Here is a 23,995-nt window from a genome sequence, read left to right as displayed (position 1 = left end):
TGATTGCTGCACTAATGGATCATGGTATACTTCATTGGGCATCAGTATCATGGAATCCCAGCAACTCTTACTACTAGAAAGCAACATGATTATGTCATGGTTGAGTTGAGCAAGGGAAACAATTTTAAAGGAGTTATTTCATACACAGAGCTGGAGATGGGGAAGGGAAAGATAATGACATTTGTTCTTTATATAGGAATTGTTTTTTAATGATCTAACTCCCCCTTTAAGGATGTAAATTGTTTAGTAGCTATTTTGTACTATACACTGGGCATGTTCTAAATACTGCAGGTACAGTATGTACTTTTCATCCCGGTGAGGTAGTAACTGTGTATTGAGCTTTAGAGGTTCTAACCTTGTATCTTTTAACTCTGAAGTGGTAGATTTGAACCTATGCATCTCATTCAGTAATCTGCCTTTTTTGAGGTGGAAGATGCTATGGATAGAACTAAGCGAAACACCTATTCTGTCACTGAGTTACATCGCTGTAGAGGTTGGTGCTGTGTCTTAGGGTTTCATTACTATGAAGAGATGTCATGGCCACAGCAAGATTTATAAAGGAAAACATTTAATTGAGGCTGGCTTACAGTTTGAGAGGTTTAGTCCATTATCATCATGGCAGGAAGCATGGAAGTGTACAGGTAGACTTGGTGCTGAAGGAGCCCCTGAAGAGTTCTACATAATGATCTAGAGGCAGCAGAAGGGGACTGTCTTCTGCAGGGTAGTCAGGAGACTAGAGTTCCACACTGGGTGGAGCTTGAGCATAGGAGACCTCAAAGCCCACCCCAAAGTTACACATTCTCTCCAACAAGGCCATACTTACTCCAAAATGGTCACACCTAGTAGTAACACTACCTATGGGCCAAGCATTTAAACACATGAGTCTATTGGTTGTGTGTGTGTGTGTGTGTGTGTGTGTGTGTGTGTGTGTGTGTTTGTGTGTGTGTGTGTGCGCGCGCGCGTGCGTGCGCACCAAACCTTTTCAAACCTATATTCTTAATATTTTATATTGTCTTTCATTGATATAAAAATGTGGGGGATATAGGTGTCTTGTGTATATTTGTGTATACATTTACCCATGTGGACATGTATAGAGGCCATATTAGATGTTGAGTGTGTTCCTTTTATGGATTCCACCTTAATAAATGTTTTTTAGCTAAAAAATGACTTTGTAGGCCTGGTGGTGGTGGCACATGCCTTTAGTCCTAGCACTCAAGAGACAGAGGCAGGCAACTCTCTGTGAGTTCCAGGACAGCCTGGTCTACAGAGAGGGTTCCAGGGCAGCCAAAGCTACAAAGAACAAACAAAACAAAAACAGAAACTAAAATCTTGATGTGTATGTATGATTCAGTGGGGTATGCATTACACCAAGTATGTGGAGGTTAGAGGTAAGTTCATGTAGTCAGTTCTCTTCTTTACCTTTATGTGACCTCTAAGAATTGAACCCAGGTGGTTACGTTTGCCAGGGAAGTTCTTCCTTCCACCCACTGAGCCATTTTGCCAGCCCTTCCATCTCATTTTTTTGAGAAATGGTTTTTCTTTGAACTGGGATACTGGATACTTTGACTATACTGGCTGACCAGTGAGCAACTGGGATCTGCCTATCTCTGTATACCCTCCAGTGCTGGGGTCACACATATGTATCACCATAGTCAGCTTTTTATGTGTGTGCTGTGGATCTGAATGCAGATCCTTATGCTTAACCATGTCTCCAGCCCATAATAAGAGAATTTAATTTTGAATCCCAGTCACTACAGAAAAGAATTTTTGTTGTTAATGTAATGCCTGGTTGTTGTTTTTAAAATAAGAGCATAGATGTAATGGGAATAGTATGGGTAATGAGGGATGAATGTGATTGATCAAAGCGTATGATATGCATATTTAGAAATGTTAAGATTGAATTCATTATTTAATATAATGTGCAGATAAGTGATTTAAAATTGCAAAAATAAATAAACAAAAACCCCAATAATGTTTAGGGGGGAATGAGAAGGGGAATAATTGGGACACTTGTTGTTGAGTTAATAATTGGTAGCAGCCAGTTTAAGGTCATAAGATCATGTTCAGGAGCCATTATACTATGTGTAGGGTGTGTGTGTGTGTGTGTGTGTGTGTGTGTATGTTTGTATGTGTACATACTTAGGATGTTTAACAGTCAGAAGACAGAGCACATCCCAGTTTAGAAGTGAACAAAAAGAAAACTTTTTTTATTTTTGAGACAGAGTCTTACTAGATACCCTGACTGGCCTGGAAACTCACTATGTAGACTAGGCTGGCTTTAGAAAGGTACTGGTCTCTCCCTTTGGAGTGCTGGGATTAAAGATCGGTATTGTCATGCCTTGTGACAGTTTTCCTTTGAAACAGACTTTGATCAGAGTATTTTCATTCACATACCATTCTGTTCTGCTCTTTTTTCATAACTTAACAGTTCCTCTTGCTGTTCTTTAATATGCTATTCTGTTTATAATGTGATGTCTTTGATTAGTTCTATACTGCTAAAAGTAGAGAAATAACATTTTAAATCATATCATACATACCATCAGCTATCTTGAACTTTATCTTTTTTTTCTTCTTTTTAAAATATTTATTTGTTATATATATATGAGTATGCTGTAGCTATCTTGGCATTGGATCCCATTACAGACGGTTGTGAGCACCATATGGTTGCTAGGAATTGAACTCAGGACCTCTGGAAGAGCAGTCTGTGCTCTTAGCCTCTGAGCCATCTCTCCAGCCCCTATCTTGAACTTTGTCATTTGATTTAGTACTAAAAAGTACTTCATCCTGTTACTAGTTGACTAAATGAGCAGTGTGATTCAGCTTTGAATTTGAATGATTTATGGTGAGCAATCATATCAAGATTTACCTTTGGAATACTATAAAGTTAAAAAGGCCACATGTGAGTTTGTAATAATGCAATTTCTGAATTGTTTACAACACAGAGTTTCATAATAATATCGTTGGTAGCTAACTATTTTGGGCTTCATTTCTTTCTGATAATACTTTCATTTTTATGATATGCAATTTAAATGTTAAGATAGGTTTAGTAAAGTAAACCCATCTAGTTTTTATCTGGGATTAGGACCTTAATTGGTGCTATGAAGGTCTGTGTACTTAATAAAGTCTGCTCTTAGCAAATGGTGGAGTAATGACAGACTCAGTGATGACTGTTTCTGCTCTGCTAACATTACTTATGACAGTATGACCATATCCGTTAGAGATGTGACTGCAGAGAATCATTTTTATATTTTGGATATATTTAACAATACTGGTTATTCAGTTTTACTTCTAGATGATTAAGTATGTCTCAAAGTAACTCAAAGATTTTGATTGTCTTTATAACTTTTGTGCTTGTGGAATTGTTAGTCAGATGTACTTTATGTACAAACACTTAAACCAAAGGATGATTTATGAACAGAAAGTAACTTGCCTAGAATGACAAAGGAAATAGAATTAAGTTGGGTGTATTATATAAATCTGTAAACTTAGTGCCCAGGGGAGCTGAAGATCATATTTTGTAAAATGTTGTTCAGTTATCTGTTTATATATACAGACACATATAAATGAACTGAATGTGACATCACAAGGCCTGAATTTGTCTGTTGGCTCCATTTGCATTTCATCTCAATGACATTGAGCTCTCCACTCTTAAGGAGATTGTTATGATGTCAAAACAGAGGCAGTGCTTGGCCCCAATCTATTTTAGTAGGCTGTTATTAAAAATTAAAATGAAATTTAAAAACTTTGTTTTGTTTTGTTTTTGTTTTTTTTTTTCCCGAAGACTGTGTTTCTCTGTATAGCCTGGTTGTCCCAGAATTCACTCTATGAACCAGGCTGTCCTTGAACTCACAGTGATCCCCTGCCTTTGCCTCCTGAGTGCTGGGATCAAAGGCATGGCTAACAGACCTTTTTTAAAGCTTTAAAAAAAACACCACATAATCTTTGTGTGTGTGTGTTTGTGTGTGTGTATATCTGTATCTGTCTGTATGCCCACATACCATTGTGTCCTTGTGGAGGTCAGAGAATAGCTTGTTGGAAGTTGTTTGTTTCTTTTCTTATACCATGTAGATCCTGGGATTGAATTTAGGGCATGAGGCTTGGTGTAAGCATCCTTACCCACTGAGTCATCTTGCCTGCCCACAAAGCTTACATACTTATTTACTTCTGTGTAGATACAGATGTGCCTGTGTGTGGCAGATGGGTTGGTTGGTTAACACCTGGTTTCTCCATTATTCTCTAAAGTTTTAAGATTGTTTTTCCTGCAGCACATCAATTTTGGTAGACTGGCTGGTCAGTGACTTCAGGAATGAATATCTCTACCCTCTTCTCTAAGATTTGAATTGCAGGTGCACACCGCCATGCCAGACTTTTCATGTGGGTTCTGGGGATCTGTACTTAGGTTAGTGCAATGTTTGATTCCTAGCACCTACATGGTAACTCACAACTGGCTGTAACTCCAGGCTCAGGATCTGATGTCCTCATTTGGCTTCCATGGCCACTGAACACACACACACACACACACACACATGTTGCACAGATATACATGTAGCCAATACACTTAAAAATAAATAATAAAAAATATGTAGAAAGCAACATAAAGTTACTAAGTTGTAGTTAACATTAAAACATTAATAACAGTGAAGAAGTCGTTTTTTTCACTGTGGCCACATTCTCATTTCAGCCTAAATATATAGCTTGACTAATAGACACTCTCCTAATTTAAAAAAAAGCATATCGGTAAGGATACTTGCTGCTCAGCATCATAACCTAGAACCTACATGCTAGAAATGGTCCTCTGATCTTCACATGTTGTGATGAAAACTTAGCATGCATGTGCATGCTAAAGTTTTGGTTTTTTTTTTTTTTTTTTTTTTTTTTTTTTTTTATTAAAAGCGTATTTGATTTGTCATTTAAAAAAACAGCAACAACATTTTCTACATTGGGCATGGTGGTGCATATCTTTGATCCCAGCATTCAGGAGGCAGAGATACCCAGTTGGATTTATCTGTGAGTTTGAGGTCTACTTGGTCTACATAGCTAGTTCCAGGCTAGCCAGAGAGCTACCTACACAGGGAGAGATCCTGTTTCAAAGAACAAAATAACAATACAAAAAATAGTGTAACGGATACATGTAAGCTCTGCTTGACTGGCTGAGAAAAGTGGTCTTTAATTCAGTGCTTGTCTGGGCTATGAGATGCTGTTGTTGTTTTAAAGCCTACAGCACCCAGACAATATTCCCATTCAAGTAATAACCAGGCCTGATCCTACTTAGCTTCCAAGATTAGACAAGATGGGATGTGTTCAGGGCATTATGGCCATACTTTTTTTTTTTTAAAGGTTATGAAATATATATCAGGGTGTCCAACTTTTGATATTTTGATAAGATGCTATCATCTACAAATTGTTGGACTGCTTTCATAGCTCTTCTGAGGCACATGTATGGTATGTCTAATTGTAGCCAGAGGTGAATACACTAGCAGACATTGTAGATACAGTTGCAAGCAAATGGTTGTAACATTGGAATCTCTATATTCTCTTAAGATAGATTGTTTCTTTTGTTTTAGCTAGGACATTGGGGTGAGTTTAGATTAAGGTTCTGTTCAACAGGTGGCCTGAGTGCCTGGTGTTTATGGCAGTATTTTGTACTGCGTGCCTTTTGTGATTTCTGAAGGATACTAATGATATTAACAGGAAAAGAAAAGGGTATGAACAAATAGATTGGGACATACTCAAATGTTTGAATATTTGGCTTTATTGTAGGGCTTCTTAGGCCTTTTAGTGTATTTATGAATATTTAAAAGAGGAGGCAGAGGAATTATTCAATAATGGATTTTTCCAAACTCCTGGTACCTCTTTTTGGTGAATGTCTTAGGCTATTAGTACTACTTATAAAACATTTTGGAAAAAGCAGCTTACATAATCCTTTGGCTATGGAATTGGTGAAAATAAGATTCAGTGCAGAAATGCAACCTACTGTAAAAAAAAATCAAAGCAGCCAGATTAGAACCAATAAAGTCAAACCTACAAATGAGTAGTGTATTTAAAGCTGAAGAACAGACAGACTAACAGAGAACTCATACAAGCATTCTATCAGTAGTTTGAGACAGTGCATATTTTATGTGGCTTTCTGCAATAGTTGGGAACATGTGCATTTCTTTTATCCTGTCATAGAGTTTTGTAGATAAAGAACAGAACTATCCTAAATCTGGATGGCTACAAGGTACAGCCTGTTAGAAAACATTTGTTTGTGCTTTGAGATTTAAGATCTGTTAACTAGCAAATCCGGTGGTTGTATGATAACTATATTTTAATAAGTCAATGAATGAATGAATGAATTCATGAATAGGTGGAAGGTTGTATCTGTGAGCGATCTTAGGGACCATATGTGTTTAATAGGAAAAAATGTCTTTATTCTCTGTAATGTACATTTAATTGGTCTATGATACATGTTTTATTATTTTTAATTTATAATATTTTATAGATGGCTTTACTATTGTAATTTAAATTACTGTAACAATCAGATGTATTCTGATGCCTGATTGTAGGGAAAAAAATTAAACAGTTTAAATGAGGTTGTATTTCTTTGCATTTTTAGGCCCTTGATGAGCCTCCTTATTTGACAGTGGGCACTGATGTGAGTGCCAAATACAGAGGAGCCTTTTGTGAAGCCAAGATCAAGACTGCAAAAAGACTTGTCAAAGTCAAGGTATGGTATTATTTGTAATTTAATAGTCAGTCATTAAATATTTGATATTTAAGTCTAAAAAAAAACTAAAAATTTTCTTTGTGCAAAATGAATTTTTAAAGTAGTTGCTATAAACCATTCCCAAACTAAACAATATTTGTGATTTAAAAATACTTAAATTGGATTAAAATTTGCTTGTCATAGCTGATAATTTCAGTGCAGACTTGGTTCTTTAGGATTGCTATTTTAGTGTTGGAAAGGATCTTAGAAACCATCTAATTTGATTCTTTAGTTTTACTACATGAAAACATTGTCCAGGCATGGTGGAACATATCCTAGTCCTTAGGAGGTAGGGGCCAACTTGGTTTCTATATCCTAGCCAGTCAGGGTTACATAAGTTTTCCCCTATAACAAAACATCAGTTATTGACATTCTCCTGCCACCCTTTCTGTGATTCTTAGATGGAATCTTGGACCATGGGAATACTGGGCAAATATTCTACCTGCTACAGGACCATATTCCCAGCCCATCCTTTTGTTTCTCTCCCTTCCTCTATTTTTTGAGCAAAGGTCTTGCTGTGTAGCACAGGCTGGCCTTGAACTGACAGCAGTCTTCAAACTGCAACCTTCTGAATGTTGGAATTACAGGTATATGTCACCTGACACTTGGCCCTCTGGTCACTTTCGAAAAAATTTTTCTGAAGTACTTGAGTTTTGAGTCAGTTAATGGACAAATTTAATTGGTTTTATTTTAAGAAATTACCATTAGACTGGTGAAGTGCACCTGTGGTCCAAACTATTAACAAGGCAGAAGGCTGAAACTGCATTTCAACTTAGGAATTAGAGACCCACATGGGGAAGGAACATAGTGGGATCCTCTTCAAAAATAAGCAAAAGAGACTAGATTTGCAGCATAGTAGTAGGGCATCTGTCTGCCATGAGCAGGGCCCTGCCTGGGTTTGATAATAGCAACAAAAAGTATCAGTAGATAAATGAATAAAAGATCATGTATGTTTAATAAAAGAAAGATGCCTTTATATTTGAAAAATACAGGACAGTAAAAACTGAGGACCAGTGAAGCATTTTAGCATTGTGGGTACTTACCCACTTGTCAATAATGTACTGAGTGACTGGACTTGGGGGACTCTGTTAGATGGAAGGAGTGTGGAGATAGAGTGTGCAGTGTAGATGAGCAGGTAACCATGCACCCATTGACTTAAATAATTAACCAAATGAAAGAAGTATGAGTATTTCCACTGAAGAGTTCTGTATATGCTACCTGGGTGTCTCTCTTAAGCATGTGTTGAAGCTTCTTGGGCTGTTTTGATTTATACCCTGGCTAAAAACTAACTAAATGATAAGGCCTCTAAATTAACTGTGAACCTGAAGGAGGACCATCTTGGCCACACCTTCCCTTGTATTTTCACAGGCTGGTGTCTGGAGTTGCTTTGTAATGTGGTTAGGTAGATGCTTTTACAGTGACATTTCCTCTTTTGGCATTGTATACTTCCATTTTCTGAGCTTAATGGTATTTGTCAACACCATTCTAGGGATGAATAAAAACTCATGTATCAATTTTATAATTTGCTTAGGGCCACTTAAAAGATCTGATACTGAGTTTGGGAAAACCCCTTTCTTCCTGGTGAAAGAGGAGCTATTCCTTAGCTCAGGGATAGCACTCTTGTGCGAGCAAGAAGTGTGTTCTTTGGGCAGGACCAATGTCATTCATTGCTTGTGCCTGTGCTTGAAAAGCATAGGCTGGATTTAATTTCACTTCACCCTTAGCTATGTAACAAATGACCCAGGGGATGAGACATAGCTTTTCTGTTGTTCTGGATATGCAGGAAAGAGACAAGACTGCAGTACTTTGCTATACTTCCTATGTTGACAGCACAGGGCACGTTGGATATGTAATAGATATTTGAAAAATCTTTTAGAATTTTTTTGGAAGTCCCAACATTTATAATTCAAAGTTAATGATTTTACTAATCTTAAAAACCTTTGATAAATAATTAAATGTGCATACAGCAATGACAGGATAGGTGGCTGAGCAGTTAAGAACGCTTTCTGTTCTTGCAGAGGACCTGAGTTGATTCATTGATTCCTAGCATATGTGTATATACACACACACACACACACACACACTTACAGACATAAATAAAAATATAAAACAAACTTTAAAAAAAATGAATACATTTAGGTTAAGGTGGCACATGTCTCTAATCCCAGCACTTGGGGGACAGAGGCAGAGGCAGCTCTCTGGAGTTTCTAGGTAAGCCTTGACTATATAAGGGAGTTCCAGGACAGTCACGGCTACATAGAGACACTCTGTCTCAAACAAACAAAGTGAATACATTTTAAGCAGACTTGGTGATACATTTCTTTACTAGCTTTTGATCTATTGGACATTTATCCCACACTAAACACACTCTTAAAACCTTGCTTTTATGTGTCACTAAAATACATGGGATTCTATGGATATACAGCCTTTTCCCGTAGTTGGTTTGTGAGTCTGTTTCTTGCTGACCACTAGAAAAGAACATGTTAACTCATCAGTTCTTATAGAGTTATTTTTTATAGAGAACTACATCTGTATTGAATGTGGTGATTGTTTGTTTGTTTTGAGACAGGGTCTCTATATAGTTTTAGCTGTTCTAGATCTTGCTGTGCAGACCAGGCTAGGCTTGGACTTACAGAGATCTTCCTATCTGTACCTCCTGAGTGCTAGGATTAAAGGTATGTATTACCATACCTGGCCTGTTACGCTTTTTACCAGCTAATTAATTTTTTTTTTCTGGCCTTAACTTTAATTTCAGCATGTGAGAGGCAGAGAAAAGCAGATTTCTGATTTCAAGGCTACCCTGGTCTATATGGCGAGTCTCAAGTCAGCCAGGCGTACATAGTAATATCCATCTAAAATACATTTTTAACTTACTATTTTCCTAATTCTCTGATTTTTATAGTACTGTTACAAAGTACAGAAAGTTCTGGGAAAGACTACCAAGTATTCAAATCTTAGCTCTGTTATGTTCTAGGTCTATGATCCTGGACTATTTAAATAAATAGACTTTCTGTTCGTTGGCTTTCTTTTTAACAAAAGGGGAATAAAGTTTTGGGGGTGTGTTTTATGTCTTTTCTCTATGTTGGGATTGAATCAAGCACTTTCTTTGGCAAATATCTTAACCTCTGAGCTACCATCCACAACCTTGGATATTAAATCTGATCCTTGAACCTGATGCTTAGTTTTGAGTGACTGTTGTGGCCATTGGGTATGATGGGACACACTTGTAATCAAGCACCAAAGAGTCCGAGGCCAGGTTGAATTACATAGTGAGACATTGTCTCAAAAAATCCAAAACAAAGTAATGGAAAAAACAGATTTGTATCCACTTGGTATTAAATTAGGCCTTCACAAAATGACACAGCTGCTCATAGACTAAGCTTATCCTCTTTTCCCCCCTCAAACTTTAAGGAGAAGAAGTTGTACATTACAGTAGTAAGTATCTAAATACACTATGATGAATGGAATATCCAGTCTTGTAATTGAAAAGAATGATAACCTGTTTAAACAATTTTCTATTAATTTGTTTATTGCTTGGGCTTTTATTTAGATTAGTTGGTCTTTATTTAGTTTGTGATATTTATACATACATGAGCTGCTGTTGTTTGTTTTTGGTGTATAATTAATTAGATTCATATTTTCTAGGTGACTTTTAGACACGATTCTTCAACAGTGGAAGTTCAGGATGACCACATAAAGGGCCCACTGAAGGTGAGTTTTCATTACTCCCAGTTTTGACTGGAGAATGACACTTGATCTTTTTTCTTTTAACATATTGGCTGTTCATTTTTAACTCGATACATAGTTTTCTCTAAAAAGACTAATTGGAATATATTTAATAGTAAATCATATCTGAAATGATAGCAAAATCTTAGTTTAAAAATGGAATGAGCATTAAGGAGGTATTGACTACTTCCATTCAGGTGTTTTCCTTTACTGCAAGAATGGGTTTTTCAGGAATAAGAGGTTTTCATGATGTAAGATGCTCTAAACAGTAAGCAAATAAAAGCAAAATCTAGAGCTCTTGACTTTGGAGCCACTCACTGGCAGATTGAATCTTTTGAGGGTAACTGTGAGGTTGATCCATTTGTTCTTCATTCACTAGTGGGATAGATGTTGTTTTACTTTCTTGTATGCCAGTAAGCCAGTTACAGGGAGTTTGGGAAACCACTGTGTCTGAAAATGACCACCGCCTGGGCTTGAGGAATTTTTAGGAAATACTAAGAATAGTGAAGAAACATTTTGTAAATCTTTGCACAAAATAGCTTACTTGGTACCATGGGCTTTTAAAACTCTTCAATTTAAAAAAAATGTTTTTTATTATTAATTCTCATTTTATACAAAACAGTTTCCCATTATTTCCATTTTATAGGCATCATCTTTAATTTTATGTATCCATTTGTCACTTGCAAGGACCAAAGGATAAAGGCATATACAGTTATGACTTTAGTTACCACTTACTTTGCACTTAATATGTGCTAGTGCTGTCCCAAGTCGTTTTGCATCTAGTATTTTATTTAGTCTTAAGAACAACTCTATAGAAGAGAAAACTGGAGGAAAGACTTCGACTCCAGTTTCACAAGCAGTAATGTCAGCATCAAGATTCAGATAGCTTCACAGCCTGTGGTTGAGAAGGTGTGCTGTTTGGATTTGAGTACACAAGCCTATCCCTGCCTCCTAGGCATATAGCACCATTGTTCTTTGCTATTTGACTTGCCTTGTTGTGCTACCAGCCCACTGGTACCTACCACCAGGAAATGTTCATTCAACAATTCTGCTTAGTCTGGTCTAGCTTCCTTAATAGTGGTTGATTTATTTTGTTTATTTGTTTTTTGTTTTTGTTTTTTCTTTGTATTTGATGAGGTCTTATTACTATTTTAAATTTGTATGTCCAGTTATAACAAATTTTGGTGTAAGATTAATGATATATTTTTACTTGTAGATTTGGTGCAGGGTTGATGTCTCTAGGATTTGAACTATTTCCTGATAGATTTTGTAGCTTTTATCAGGTGGTAAAAGGTGACAGCATTTAGTTTCATGTTTCCTTTATAGGAAATGGTGGTCATTTAATCACAGTACACTTCGAATAACGAGTTTACAGGAAAATGGAACATAATGTGACTTTTGGTTTAAAAACCGAGTATTAATTTCTCACAGGACTTGTCAGTTTTCTTGTACTCCTTACTGTTTGGTCATTTTATGGAGCTAAGGTCTCTTCTCTGAAGGAATTTTTTAAAATCATCACTATAAGGACCATGAAAGTATAAATACCAGCATTTTCACGATGAGATAGGAAGTATTGTAAATGCCTGTCATCAGTAGTAGGATAGTCTAACCCTGAAGGAAAACCCAGGACTTTTTTTGATTACCTTATTCATCTTTAGCTTCTTTGAAAGAAAGGTGGAAGGATGGGGGAAAGACAGTTATTTTCAGTCAGTGCTTGTAATGACCCCTGGGAGTTCTTAAGATCCCCTTATAGGCCTAGAGAGACAAAACTGCTTTCTTAGTAATGCTTAGATGTATTTTCCTTACCCACTATATGGACATTTTCATTGACAATAGGTAGAAAGTTATTGCCAGTAAAACTTAAGGCATCTTGAACACAAATCAAGCTGCTAGCTGTTTTATTCATCACCACTGTAATCTGGCTAAGCACAGGCATCGGTGCTCTCGCCCACTTCCATGGCCAGCCCCAAGTGGCGGTCTTGCTCTGGTTCTGGCAGCCAGCCTGCTTCCAAGCCGTTCTGGTCAAGAACCGGCTCTCAAGCTAGCATTCTCAGTCTTTGCTTGCTACCAAACCAGTCTGTCTTTGAATGCCTGGAGCTGTCATTCAGCTCCCCTTAGCCATGAAATAAAAACAATACAGACTTATAATATACCAGCCAGATTTATAATGGTAAATCTCCAACCCCAAAACACCCACGCAAAGAACATAAAACTCAATTGATATAAATACAAACTGCACACCTAGATTAGACAAATGTACCCTACATTACTCTATTGCCCACCTATGAAATCCTTACGGCATCTATGAAATTACTTATGGCTCCTTCAGGCCATGTGGTTCTGGTTCATCTTCTTCCTCCATTTTCTTCCATCCTTTGTCTTGTCTTTCTTCTTCCTCTTTCCCCTCTCTAAAACTTTTAGCTCCACCTTTTCCTTCTACCGCCCAATCACAGGCTCTAGCCTTATCTGATCAATTAAGATTTCAACTGACCTCACCTGAGTATGTGATTTGTCATCAGGGCACCCCTCTTTAGGGAGCAGAAAGTACAAACAGAAATCTACAGCACACCATGTATGAATTTTCAAAACACACACCCACACTCACCCACACCCACCCACCCACCCAGAGTTCAGTGTTACTATTTATTACTTTTGGTTCATTTGTCTTCAAAAAGTTTTTCTATTATTTTAGGTAGGAGCTATTGTGGAAGTGAAGAATCTTGATGGTGCCTATCAGGAAGCTGTTATCAATAAACTGACAGATGCAAGTTGGTATACTGTGGGTAAGACAACTTTCTATTAAAATTTTATTTTTACTTATACAAAATTTATGTTACAGTAATGCAGAAAAAGCTAGATTTTCTGGATTAAATTACCTTTAGTGTAATGTGTAATAGACTTTGTTATTATTACTGGTTATGTAGCCCAGATTGGCCTCAGCTCACAAGCCTCTTGTCTCAGCTTTCCTAGTGCTGAGGGCCCAGTGATGTGGTCTTGTGGATAAAGGCATGTAGTACCAAACTCTGAATCAGAGTTAAATCCTTGGTATCTACATGGCAGAAGAGGGAACCAACTTGTGCAAGTTGTCCTTTGGTGTATCTTATATTCATGCAAATATATATACATACACACTATGCTGTTTAGTTTCATGTCAACTTGACACAGGCTAGAGTCATTGGAGAGGAGGGACCCTCAGCTGAGAAAACTCCTTTATAAGGTAGGGCTTTCGGCAAACCTATAAAGTATTTTTTTAACTTGTAATTGATGTGGGAGGGCTCAGCTCTTTGTGAATGGACACACTCCTGGACTGGTGATTCTAGGTTTTTTAAGAAAGCATGCTGAGCAAGCCAGTACCCTTCCATGGCCTATGCATCAGCATCTGCCTCCGGATTCCTACCCTGTTGGAGTTCCTTTGCTCTTTCTTCAGTGACAGCTTATGATGTAGAAGTGTAAGTCAGATAAGCTTTTCCTTCCCCAAGTTAGTTTTGGTCATGGTGTTTCATCACAGCAACAGTAATCCTAACTAGAAGGGATACACACACACACACACACACACACACACACACACACACAAACAATTTAAAATTCAGATCTGATAACTATTAAAAATAGTTGTACTCTGTGCTTGATTTCTAAGGAATATAGGGATTTCTTGAAATTCTTTGTATTATAAAATAGACATGTATCTTCAACATGTGAAGATCATTCTTTACCTAAAGTAATTTTCAGATTGTGACATGATCATCACAGTCAAGTGAGTTACTACCTCTGTCATTTATACCAAACATTGTAGTACCTTGAATCAGCAAATTGTAGCTTTTCCACCTCCGGGAACATTTGGCAATATGTGGAAACAGTTTTTGATTGTGACAACTGGCAAAGGAGTCTTTCTAGGATGGAGCTCCTGTTGTGTTATAGGATCAGCTTGCTACATATCAGCTTATTTGATACATTTTGCATATAGGGAGTGTCCAAATTGAGCAACCTACTGTAATGTAGATGTAGGTATTTTGGGGGGGATGGAGACATGCTGCGTAAATTTGTTAGCTTCTAACATCTTAAATAAATCTATGGGTGACTGCCAGCAGGAAGAGTTAGTTACTTTTCTTTCCTTTACTATTTTGAGGATAATTAATTAGCACTTAAATTGTTGCCTCTTGAAATGCCACCTTTTGTTTTGTGTTTCCTACTTCAAGGAATCAAGGAGTGTGTGTTTGTGTGTGTAGACACAGAGATACACACAGAGAGACACAGAGAGAATGTATGTCATAACATGTCTTGTGGTCAGAGGACAACTTTACAGGAATCAATTCTGTGTTTCACTGGGAATTTGGGTCTTCATCTGTAGCAGCAAGTGCCTTTATCTCCTGAGCCATTTCACTGGCCCAAGAAGGATACTTTTATTTATAAGATGCATTTTGGTAGAAATAACAAACTAATAACTGTAATTAAAGATATTTGCTAGAAAACATGAAGTAAGAACTGAATTCCAAATTAATTCTTAACAATGGGACTATTTGCACTTAGAAAATTTAATGACTTCCTTCATCATCTTAGAAAAGTTTTTTAGATACTTCCATTTTTACTTCCTCACAGTTTTTGACGATGGAGATGAGAAGACACTGAGAAGATCTTCGTTATGTCTGAAAGGAGAAAGACATTTTGCTGAAAGTGAAGTAAGTGATGGAATTGAATGAATACATCTCGGTTTTCTTTTGTTGTTGATTTTGTTTGTTTGTTTGTTTGTTTGTTTGAGACAGGGTCTCACTATGTAGCCCTGGCTGTGGTTGCCCTGGAACTCATTGTATGGATCAAGCTGGCCTCAAACTCAGAGAGCCTCCTGCCTCTGCCTCCTGAGTATTAGGATTAGAGGTGTGTGACTAAGATTAGAGGTGTATGTCACCATGCCTGGCTTGAACACAGATTATTATTTTCTATGGAAGGAGTAAAGTTTTGTTTTTTCAACCCAGTGTACAAACCTGTTAATCAAAAAATTCACAAGTACATATGTTATTATGTGATCTGTGAACTATGTTGAAAGCCATGAGTTCAAGCATCAAGTTATGTGTTTAAAGCATTTTAATACTTTTCCACAAAGAAAATAGTAGGCTTATTTCACTACCTTGAGGCTGCTTTTTTAAATAAATAGGGATTCTGTGAGTCCCAGGCTGGCCTTGAACTTATGGTTCTTTTGCTCTTGCATCCTGAGTGCTGGGATTATGGTCATGTACCACTATGCCTATCTTTTTGGGGCCATTTCTAAATAAATTTATCTAAGTATTTCAGGCAGGTTGTATAAGACATCTTAGGAATTAATAAATATACTTAAAAAGAGTTGAAGGCTATAAAGATGACAATCAGAAACTACTTCATAGTGATGTTGTAGTTTTCCCTGACAGCCCTTTCTGAAAACACCTTCTTTATCTTTTACTTTGGTTTCTCTTTCACAATGTTAACCATTCCCTGACATTAAAGAATGTATTTTGTTTGTTTGTTTTGGGGGTCTATATTCCTGGGTAGCATGTATCACAAGAGCAGGCTCTTTGTCTTCTTCACTACTTTGATCATAGTTCCTGCTGCAGTGCCTGGCACAGGAAGGGAGCTGAGCACTTGTTAGTCATATGTAATGAAGTGCATGTCTACAGAGGCTTTGCTAAGTACATTTCACATCTCTGCATTATGCATGTTAATGAACTGTTTTTTTTTAACACTCCTAATTAATTAGTTATGAGACTGATAGCCAGAACTAGTCAAGAGTAGTACTTCGTAGCACAAAAGTTAGCTCTTTATTTGAAAGCTGAACCAAGAAAACTGTGCCAAGGAACTGAATTCAGGAGCTTGAGTCAATATACAAAGTAACATGGCTATGCATGGTCCAGGTCATTCTCTCAAAAGTGACTGATGCACAGTGTAACTGACCTGTCATACCTTTGTTCTCTTTGTTTAGAAGAATACTTGTTATAATATGTATTATTTACATACATATTAGACCATATTTTTTAAAAAATATTTATGCTTCCTTCAACAATTGGAATTCCATTTTTATTTTAAATTTCTCATGTTTTTTCACTCCCTACACTTCTTAGTAGACTGTTATTTCCAGATTATGGTTTGTATTGTGTTGTCTTGGTTCCAGTTGAGCCCACTTGATAGAATCTTCTCTTAAGGCCACGTAAGAAATTAAGAAATGCTTTTTCCTATATAATATCTTTCATGGGCTATTTGCTCATTATATTAGCTAACCCTTTATTTTTTTGCATTTCCCTTGAGTGTTCTTTCTTTGTGGTCCTTTTGTTATTTACATGCCCTATAAATTTTAAGCTGTTTTAGGGGAGTAGCCACATTTCCTTGGTGATTCTTCTTTTTCCCAGTAGTATTTTCTCTACAAGAGCCTTCAATAAATAATTATTGGTTTATATTTGGAGGTGAGGTTTTGTTTGTTTCATTTTTTGTTCTTTTGAGGTGAGGTCTCTCTCTGCAGTACAGGCAGACCTTGACGAACTTGCTCTTTAGTTGACGTTAACCTTGAAATTCTGATCTTCCTCCTTATCTCCTCCGAGTCTCCCAAGAGTTAGAATTGTAGCTATTTTTGGTTGGCTTAGTTTTAGAGGTTTGTTGTTTTGTTGGCTTTTTGAAGCTGTTCTCTCTGTAGTCTGGGCATGTATTAAACTTGCAGCAGGAACCTTTTCCTTCTTCCCAAGTGCTGGTATTACAGGTTTGCACCAGCATACCCATGTTTTGAAGGTTTAATGCAAGAAATCTGACTACTTTGGAGCAAGTGACATGGTGAAATGATCTTTCTGCATTTATGAGGTTTATATGTAACTCCATTCCCTTAGAACACATATTCAGTTATTCCCAGTGAGTAAATATAACGCCTTAAAAGCCTGACTTTTCATCTGACGAAGGCTTGGTATAAAGAAGTATCTAGTTTAATAGTTTTCCTTTTATCAGAAGAATTTGAAACTGGATTGGCTAGGCTAAGCTAGGATGAGTAATAGCTTTGTGTTTGTGATGCTTTCAAGGAGGATGTTTATCTTTGTGTCTCTTTCTGTTGGTGTTTACTTTCAATTATGTTTTGCTTAATACATTGGATAATAGGGGTGTGATACATTCATTAATCCCTTCCTATGTGTCAGTGCTGTGCTAAAGACACTGCTTAGGTGTGTAGACATGGCATTAATTCTTGAGTAGCTCATCCTCTATTAGAGAAAAAAATCATAAGTTAAACAATCAGAAATACCTTATAATTTTATTATATTAACGCTTGGTAAGGAGAGTATATAGAAGGGAATGTAACCTATATCTGTGTATACCTGTTCTTTTATTTGGTTTCTCTTGCAGAGGCTCAAGATCAAAGCTAGGTCCTTGTACATGTTCAGCGAATGCTCTGCTCTGTCCATAGACACCTCTTTTTATAACACTTTAATATGTAACTTTAACCTTTTTGCTGGGGCAGACTCCTAGCTGGTCTGCTCTCATGAAGACACCATATCCTGACTCATCCTAGAGAAACCACTGCACTCAGAGCAGTTGAGGAAGCTGAACACCCAGGGGCTCTAACATGCACAGGATAATAGGATTTCAGATTCCCACAGGCAGCCTGAGTCCCAGGAGCTCTTTCACCCAGGATTTCAGAATCACATGATCACAGAGACGACTGGACTCCAAGGAGTTCTGACACAACCAGGATAACAGAGGAGATAGGCTCCAGTCAGAGACAGTGAGTGCAGGTAGCACTAGAGATAACCAGATGGCAAAAGGCAAGCACAAGAACATAAGCAACAGAAACCAAGGTTACCTGACATCATCAGAACCCAGTTCTCCCGCCATAGCAAGTCTTGGATACCCCATGACACTGGAAAAGCAAGATTCAGATTTAAAATCACTTCTCATGATGATGATGGAGGAATTTAAGAAGGACATAAATAACTCTCTTAAAGAAATACAGGAGAACACAGGTAAACCAGTAGAAGTCCTCAAAGAGAAAACACAAAAATTCCTTAAAGAATTATAAGAAAACACAACCAAACAAGTGAAGGAATTAAACAAAACCATCCAGGAACTAAAATGGAAGTAGAAACAATAAAGAAATCACAAAGTGAGACTACCCTGGAGATAGAAAACCTAGGAAAGAGATCAGGAGTCATAGACGCAAGCATCACGAACAGAATACAAGACATAGAAGAGAGAATCTCATGTGCAGAACATAACCATGGAAAACATTGACACAACTGTCAAAGAAAATGCAAAAAGCTCCTAACCCAAAACATCCAGAAAATCCAGGACACAATGAGAAGACCAAAAGGATAATAGGTATAGATGAGGGTGAAGATTCCCAACTTAAAGGAAAACTTTCCACAGATACAGCTCTACAAAGGATAATAGGTGGAAAAACTTCAACACAAGGAAGGAAACTACAACCTAGAAAAAGCAAGAAAGTAATCTTCCAACAAACCCAAAAGAAGATAGCTACACAAACATAATTCCACCTCTAATAACAAAAAAAAAACCTGGAAGCAACAATCATTTTTCCTTAATATCTCTTAACATCAATGGACTCAATTCTCCAATAAAAAGACATAGATTAACAGACTGGATACTTCAAAAGGACCCAGAATTTTGCTGCATACAGGAAACACACCTCAGTGACAAAGACAGATACTCCCTCAGAGTAAAAGGATGGAAAACAATTTTCCAAGCAAACTCTCCCAAGAAACAAGCTGGAGTAGCCATTCTAATATCAAATAAAAATGACTTACAACCAAAAGTAATCAAAAAAGAAAAGGAAGAACACTTCATACTTATCAAAGGAAAAATCTACCAAGATGAAGTTTCAATTCTGAACATCTATGCTCCAAATGCAAGGGCACCCACATACATAAAATAAACTTTACTAAAGCTCAAAGCACACATTGTACCTCACACAATAATAGTAGCGGACTTCAACACTCCACTCTCAGCAATGGACAGATCATGTTAACAGAAACTAAACCAAGACTCAGTGAAATTAACAGAAGTTATGAACAAGATGGATTTAACAGCTATCTATAGAACATTTCATCCTAAAACAAAAGAATATACCTTTTTCTTAGCACCTCATGGTACCTTCTCCAAAATAGACCATATAATTGGTTACCAAACAGGCCTCAACAGATACAAGAAGATTGAAATAATCCCTTGCATCCTATCAGTTCACCTCAGATTAAGGCCGGTCTTCAATAACAACAAAAACAATGGAAAGCCCACATACATGTGAAAACTGAACAATGCTCTACTCAGTGATAACTTGGTCAAGGAAGAAATAAAGAAACTAGATTTTTTAAAGAAATTAATGAAAATGAAGGCATATGATACCAAAACTTATGGGACACAGTGAAAGCAGTGCTAAGAGGAAAACTCATAGCTCTAATTGCCTCTAAAAAGAAACTGAAGAGAGCATACACTAGCAGCTTAACAATAAACCTGAAAGCTCTAGAACAAAAAGAAAAAAATGTACCCAAACGGAGTAGATGTCAGGATATAATCAAACTCAGGGCTGAAATCAACCAAGTAGAAACAAAAAGAATCATACAAAGATTCAGCAAAACCAGGAGCTGGTTCTTTGAGAAAATCAACAAAACAGATAAACCCTTAGCCAGACTAGCCAGCGGGCACAGAGACAGTATCCAAATTAATAAAATCAGAAATGAAAATGGAGACATAACAACAGAACACAAGGAAATCCAAAAAAAAAAAAAAAAAAGATCAGATCATACTAAAAAATCCTATACTCAACAAAATTTGGATGAAAGGATAATTTTCTAGATAGATAGCAAATACTAAAGTTAAATCAGGATCAGATAAACCATCTAAAAAGTCCCATAAGCCCTAAAGAAAGAGTCATTAAAAGTCTCCCCACCCAAAAAAAAAAAAAAAAAAAAAAAAAAAAAAAAAACAAAAAACAAAAAAACAAACAACAACCCCCAAAACAAAACAAAAAAGCCCAGCAACATATGGTTTTAGTGCAGAATTCAGTCAGACCTTCAAGGAAGACGCAATACCGATTCTCTTCAAATTATTCCACAATATAGAAACAGAAGGAATACTACCCAATTGGTTCTATGAATCCACAGTTATGCTCATACCTAAACCACACAAAAACCCAACAAAGAAAGAGAACTTCAGACCAATCTCCCTTATAAATATCAATTCAAAAATACTCAGCAAAATTCTCAAATACCAAATCCAAGAACACATCAAAACAATCAGCCCTCATGATCCCAGGAATGCAGTGATGGTTCAAAATAAGGAAATTCATCAATGTAATCCACTATATAAACTCAAAGGGAAAAAAAAAAAAAAAACAAAAAAAACACATGATCATCTCATTAGTGGCCAAGAAAGCATTTGACAAAATTCAATATCCCTTCATGTTTAAAGTCCTGGAAAGATCAGGAATTCAAGGCCCATACCTAAACATAGTAAAAGCAATATACAGCAAAGCAGTAGCCAACATCAAACTAAATGGAGAGAAACTTGAAGCAATCCCACTAAAAGCAGGGACTAGACAAGACTGCCCATTCTCTACCTAGTAGTCCTAGCCAGAGCAATTCGACTGCAAAAGAAAGTCAAGGGGATACAAATAGGAAAGGAAGTAGTCAAAATATTACTATTTGCAGATGATATAGTAGTATATTTAAGTGACCCTATAACTTCCACCAGAGAACTCCAAAAGCTGATAAACAACTTCAGCAAAATGACTGGATATAAAATTAATTCAAACAAATCAGTACCCTTCTTCTATTCAAAAGATAAACATGCTAAGAAACAAATAATGGAAATGACACCCTTCCCAATACTCACAAATAATATAAAATACCTTGGTGTGAATCTAACCAAGCAAGTGAAAAATTTGTATGACAAGAACTTCAAGACTCTGAAGAAAGAAATTGATTAAGATCTCAGAAGATGGAAAGATCTCCCTTGTTCATGGATTGGCAGGATAAATATAGTAAAAATGGCCATCTTGCTGAAAGCAATCTACAGATTCAGTGCAATCCCCATGAAAATTCCAACTCAATTCTTCATAGTGTTAGTGAGGGCAATTTGCAAATTCATTAGAAACCCAGGATAGTGAAGACTGTTCTCAACAATAAGAGAACTTCTGGTGGAATCACTATCCCTGACCTCAAGCTGTATTATAGAGTAATAGTGATAAAAACTGCATGGTATTGTATTGGTACAGAGACAAGCAGGTAGATAGATCAATAGAATAGAATTGAAGACCCAGAAATGAACTCATACACCTATGGTCACTTGATCTTTGACAAAGGAGCTAAAACCATGCAGTGGGAAAAGGACAGCATTTTCAACAAATGGTGCTGGTTGAACTGGAGGTCAGCATGTAGAAGAATGCAAATCGATCCATTTTTATCTCCTTGTACAAAGCTCAAGTCCATGTGGGTCAAGGACTTCCACATAAAAGCAGATAAAGTAATAGAAGAGAAAGTGGGGAAGAGCTTCGAATCCTTTGGCATAGGGGATAAGTTCCTGAACAGAACACCAATGGCTTATGCTCTATGGTCAAGTATTGACAAATGGGACCTCATAAAATTTCAAAGCTTTGGTAAAGCAAAGAACACTCTCAATAGGACAAAACAGCAACCAACAGATTGGGAAAAGATCTTTACCAGTACTATGATAGAGGTCTAATATACAATATATATAAATAACTCAAGATATTAGACTCTACCCAATCAAATAACCCCATTAAAAATGGGGTACAGAGCTAAACAAAGAATTTTCAACTGCGGAAACTCAATTGGCCAAGAAGCACCTAAACAGATTTTCAACATCCGTAGTCATCAAGGAAATACAAATCAAAACAACCCTGAGATTCTATCTCACACCAGTCAGAATGGAAAAACTCAGGTGATAGCAGATCCTGTTGAGAATGTGGAAAAAGAGGAATACTCCTCCATTTTTGTTGAGATTGCAGGCTGATACAACCCCTGTGGAAATCAGTCTGGCGGTTCTTTAGAATATTGGACATAGTATTACCTGAGCATCCAGCTATACCACTCCTGGGCATATACCCAAAAGATGCTCTAACATTTCACAGGGACACATGCTCCACTATGGACATGGCAGCCTTATTTATAATAGCCAGAAGCTGGAAACAACCTAGATGTTTCTAAAATGTGGAATGGATACAGAAAATGTGGTACATTTATACAATGGAGTACTACTCAGGTATTAAAAATAATGAATTCATGATATTCTTAGGCAAATGGATGGAATTAGAAAATATCCTAAATGAGATTACCCATTCACAAAAGAACACACATGGTATGCACTTATTGATAATTGGATATTAGCCCAAAAGCTCACAATACCTAAGATACAATCACAGACCACATGATGCTCATGAAGAAGGAAGACCAAAGTATGGGTGCTTTGGACCTTCTTAGAAGCAGTAACAAAATATTCATGAGAGCCAATATGTGTGGAGCAGAAATTGAAGGAGGTCTTGAGACTTGAGACTCATCTTGAGACTGCCCCACCTGAGTACCCATCCCATGTATAGTCACCAAAGGCAAATTGTGATGTGGATGCCAGGAAATGCATGCTGACAGTAGCCTAATATAGCTGTCTGCTTAGAGGCTTTGCCTGAGTGTGACATATACAGAGGTGGATGCTTGCAGCTAACCATTGAATTCATCATGGAGTTCCCACTGGGAGTGGTAGAGAGAAGACTGAAGAATCTGAAAGGGTTTGGGCTCCCATGGGGAGAAAAACTATACCAACTAACTAGAGCTCCCAGGGTCTAGATCACCCGGCCTGGGAGCACAGAGGGAGGGAACCATGGCTCCAGCAGTATATGTAGAGGAGGGTGGGCTGGTTGGGCATAGGTGGGAGAAGAGGTCTCATGAAGACTGATGCTTCAGTGTGGGGGGATTTGAGGGTGGGGAGGTGTAAATGGGTGGGTGGGTGAGGCTACACTCATAGAAGCAGGACAGGGGGTGTCTGGGGGCGCAAAATGGGGAAAGAGGTTAACATCTGAAATGTAAATAAATAAAATATCCAACTGGGAAAAAATGTCACTTTAAGAAATCTTATCGGAGCTGGAGAGATGGCTCAGCGGTTAAGAGCACTGACTGTTCTTCCAGAGGTCCTGAGTTCAATTCCCAGCAACCACATGGTGGCTCACAACCATCTGTTAAGGGATATGATGCCCTCTTCTGAGTGCGTCTGAAGACAGCGACAGTGTACTCACATGCATGAAAGAAATAAATAAATCTTTAAAAAAAAAAAAAGAAATCTTATCCTTAGATAGTTCCTCTGTCTTGACAATTTCCCCAGGAATCATTTCTCCAGTGTTCACAAAACTACCTTCCAACAGCAAACATTTTATTGGTGGAAAAGGAAAAAGTAAAATGTTTGTGTGTATTTATGCACACATGCTATTAGGTGAAAAGGAAATAGACACTTTGTCAACACTGATCTTTTAATGGTTAAAGTTAATTAGGTAGTGTTTGAAGC

At 37.2% G+C, this 23,995-nt stretch overlaps 1 protein-coding gene across 4 annotated transcripts in view; it reads left to right on the top strand.

Annotated features, from left to right (window-relative positions):
- Positions 1 to 23,995, top strand: part of Arid4b (AT-rich interaction domain 4B) — a 123,946-nt gene that overhangs the window by 36,202 nt on the left and 63,749 nt on the right. For all 4 annotated transcript variants that reach the window (XR_013112232.1, XM_034509972.2, XM_034509971.2 and 1 more), the window contains exons 3-6: positions 6,596 to 6,706; positions 10,391 to 10,456; positions 13,164 to 13,254; positions 15,068 to 15,147. Coding sequence is in view for 3 of the 4 variants with exons in the window: in XM_034509972.2 (XP_034365863.1) it covers positions 6,596 to 6,706; positions 10,391 to 10,456; positions 13,164 to 13,254; positions 15,068 to 15,147 (348 nt within the window). In the remaining variant the exon portion in view is untranslated. The remainder of the gene's footprint in view (positions 1 to 6,595; positions 6,707 to 10,390; positions 10,457 to 13,163; positions 13,255 to 15,067; positions 15,148 to 23,995) is intronic.

Source organism: Arvicanthis niloticus, chromosome 8, assembly GCF_011762505.2.
Source record: "Arvicanthis niloticus isolate mArvNil1 chromosome 8, mArvNil1.pat.X, whole genome shotgun sequence".
NCBI lineage: Eukaryota > Metazoa > Chordata > Mammalia > Rodentia > Muridae > Arvicanthis > Arvicanthis niloticus.
Note: the sequence above shows the minus strand (reverse complement) of the source record. Positions and strands in the feature narration are given on the sequence as shown.